The 2,170-nt window shown below is 35.5% G+C and overlaps 1 protein-coding gene across 1 annotated transcript; it reads left to right on the top strand.

Annotated features, from left to right (window-relative positions):
- On the top strand, positions 1-2,170 carry LOC123898375 (60S acidic ribosomal protein P0-like). The gene is made up of 5 exons (XM_045949311.1): positions 1-382; positions 830-898; positions 1,152-1,250; positions 1,337-1,729; positions 1,818-2,170. The coding sequence occupies exons 1-5, from the start codon at positions 125-127 to the stop codon at positions 1,968-1,970; spliced, it is 972 nt and encodes a 323-aa protein (XP_045805267.1). The 5' UTR covers positions 1-124; the 3' UTR covers positions 1,971-2,170.

The raw sequence follows: 2,170 nt of genomic DNA, 5'->3' as shown, positions 1-2,170 counted from the left end.
AAAACCCTAATATATATAATATATATTCTTCATGGCTCCTTATATTTTCTCCATCTCCACCGAACCCTAAGGCTTAAACCATTTCTTCCAAAACTTTCATTTCCGATCAACACCAAAATCATCAATGGCAGTGAAACCTACAAAAGCTGAGAAGAAGCAGAATTACGATGCTAAACTCTGCCAACTTCTCGATGAATTCAACCAAATCCTTGTTGTTAATGCTGACAATGTTGGATCAAATCAGTTACAGAGTATTCGTAGAGGTTTACGTGGTGACTCCATTGTTCTCATGGGGAAGAATACCATGATGAAACGTTCTGTTCGTATTCATGCTGAGAAAACCGGAAACAATGCTTTTCTTAACCTCATTCCTCTTCTTGTTGTGAGTTTTTTTTTTCCTTCATTTTAGATTTAATTGTGTTATTCATCCATGCATGAATTTTGATTCAGTAATGGTACTTTTGTGTCGTTGTTTTATTGATCCATGCATGAATTTTGATTGAATAAAGATATATGGAAAATTTTGGTTATTTTGTGTTTTATTTTTATGTCATATATATATATATATATGTGTTTTATTTATCTTGTGTTGTAGAAATAGCTTATGCATAAGCACCTATTTGATTATTGCTTATGCTATAAGAAGCTTAATTAAGTTGTTTATCCAAACAGAGTCATAGACATGTGACATGTCAATAAGTGCTATTTTTTATAATCTGAATTGAATTTTTATGTTTTAGTTACTCAATCATGACTCATTCGGATTTGTGGTTACTATTGTTAACTCTTCTTTTAAGGATATGTTTAATGTTTTTGTTTGCTGTACCAGGGAAATGTAGGTTTGATTTTCACAAAAGGTGACTTGAAGGAAGTTAGTGAAGAGGTTGCTAAGTACAAGGTGCAGTGGTCTTTCCATAATTATCATATTTCATGTTTTAGAGTGTTATGTACAATATTATTGTAATGGTGTTCTGTTTTTATGCAATCTTGATTTTGCATTTTTTGGTGTTCCACCAATTAATTAGATATTGATTGTAAATAAAAATTGCAATATGTTTGTTATCATTGATTGTAAAAACTGTTTGATTATGGAAATTGCAGCAATGTGATTGAATGTTCATCGACTAATTAACTGTCTTGAATTTGAATAGGTTGGAGCTCCTGCTCGTGTTGGTTTGGTTGCTCCAATTGATGTGGTTGTTCAACCGGGCAACACAGGGCTCGACCCCTCTCAGACCTCTTTTTTCCAGGTTTGTAATCTTCTTATTTTAAACATTGAGATTTATTTATTGTTGCGATGCAAATGCCAAACTTATGTTTATTCTTCACTCTATAGGTGCTCAATATCCCAACCAAGATTAACAAGGGTACTGTTGAAATCATTACCCCTGTGGAACTTATTAAGAAAGGAGACAAGGTTGGATCTTCTGAAGCTGCATTGCTATCCAAGTTAGCCATTAGGCCCTTTTCATACGGGCTCGTTGTCCTCTCTGTTTACGATAATGGTTCAGTGTTTAGCCCCGAGGTTCTTGACCTTACTGACGATGACCTTGTTGCGAAGTTTGCTAGTGGTGTGTCAATGGTTGCTTCACTTTCATTGGCCATCTCCTACCCAACACTTGCAGCTGCCCCTCATATGTTTGTCAATGCATACAAGAATGTTCTTGCACTGGCTGTTGTTACAGAATATTCTTTCCCTGAGGCAGATAAGGTTAAGGAGTACCTCAAGGTATTGGCTTCTACATATTAATGATCTAATACTATAATAGTTGTCCAATATTTCCATATTTCTTACTCGTTGAATTTGTTCAATGCAGGACCCAAGTAAATTTGCCGTAGCTGCAGTTGCTGCACCAGCTGCTGCTGCTTCTGGTGGTGCCCCTGCTGCTGCCAAGGAGGAGGCAAAGAAGGAAGAGCCCGAAGAAGAGTCCGATGACGACATTGGAATGGGTCTGTTTGGTGATGATTAGATCCTTTGATTTTGCTATAAGTGGAGTTCTATTTTGCGTTATTAGATTTAAGATGAAATTGTCTTTTGTTCATTCTAAGTGCTACTGCTACTCTAGTTTGTTGTTTTTCCTTTCGTATTACATTTTGACTCTATCAAAACTCCTAGTTATAATTTTTTATGGATTAGTAACTACTATGTGTCTTTCATGGTTTTCAACTT

This window comes from Trifolium pratense, linkage group LG7 (assembly GCF_020283565.1).
Source record: "Trifolium pratense cultivar HEN17-A07 linkage group LG7, ARS_RC_1.1, whole genome shotgun sequence".
NCBI classification, from domain to species: domain Eukaryota; kingdom Viridiplantae; phylum Streptophyta; class Magnoliopsida; order Fabales; family Fabaceae; genus Trifolium; species Trifolium pratense.
This window is presented reverse-complemented; position numbering and strand designations above follow the sequence as displayed.

Bases quoted from the DNA above. Each gene is read 5' to 3' on its own strand.
- LOC123898375 (XM_045949311.1), top strand. From the start codon at position 125: ATGGCAGTGAAACCTACAAAAGCTGAGAAGAAGCAGAATTACGATGCT. The intron at 899-1,151 runs GTGCAGTGGTCT...GAATTTGAATAG, and splicing joins AAGAGGTTGCTAAGTACAAG to GTTGGAGCTCCTGCTCGTGT. The intron at 1,251-1,336 runs GTTTGTAATCTT...TTCACTCTATAG, and splicing joins CTCAGACCTCTTTTTTCCAG to GTGCTCAATATCCCAACCAA.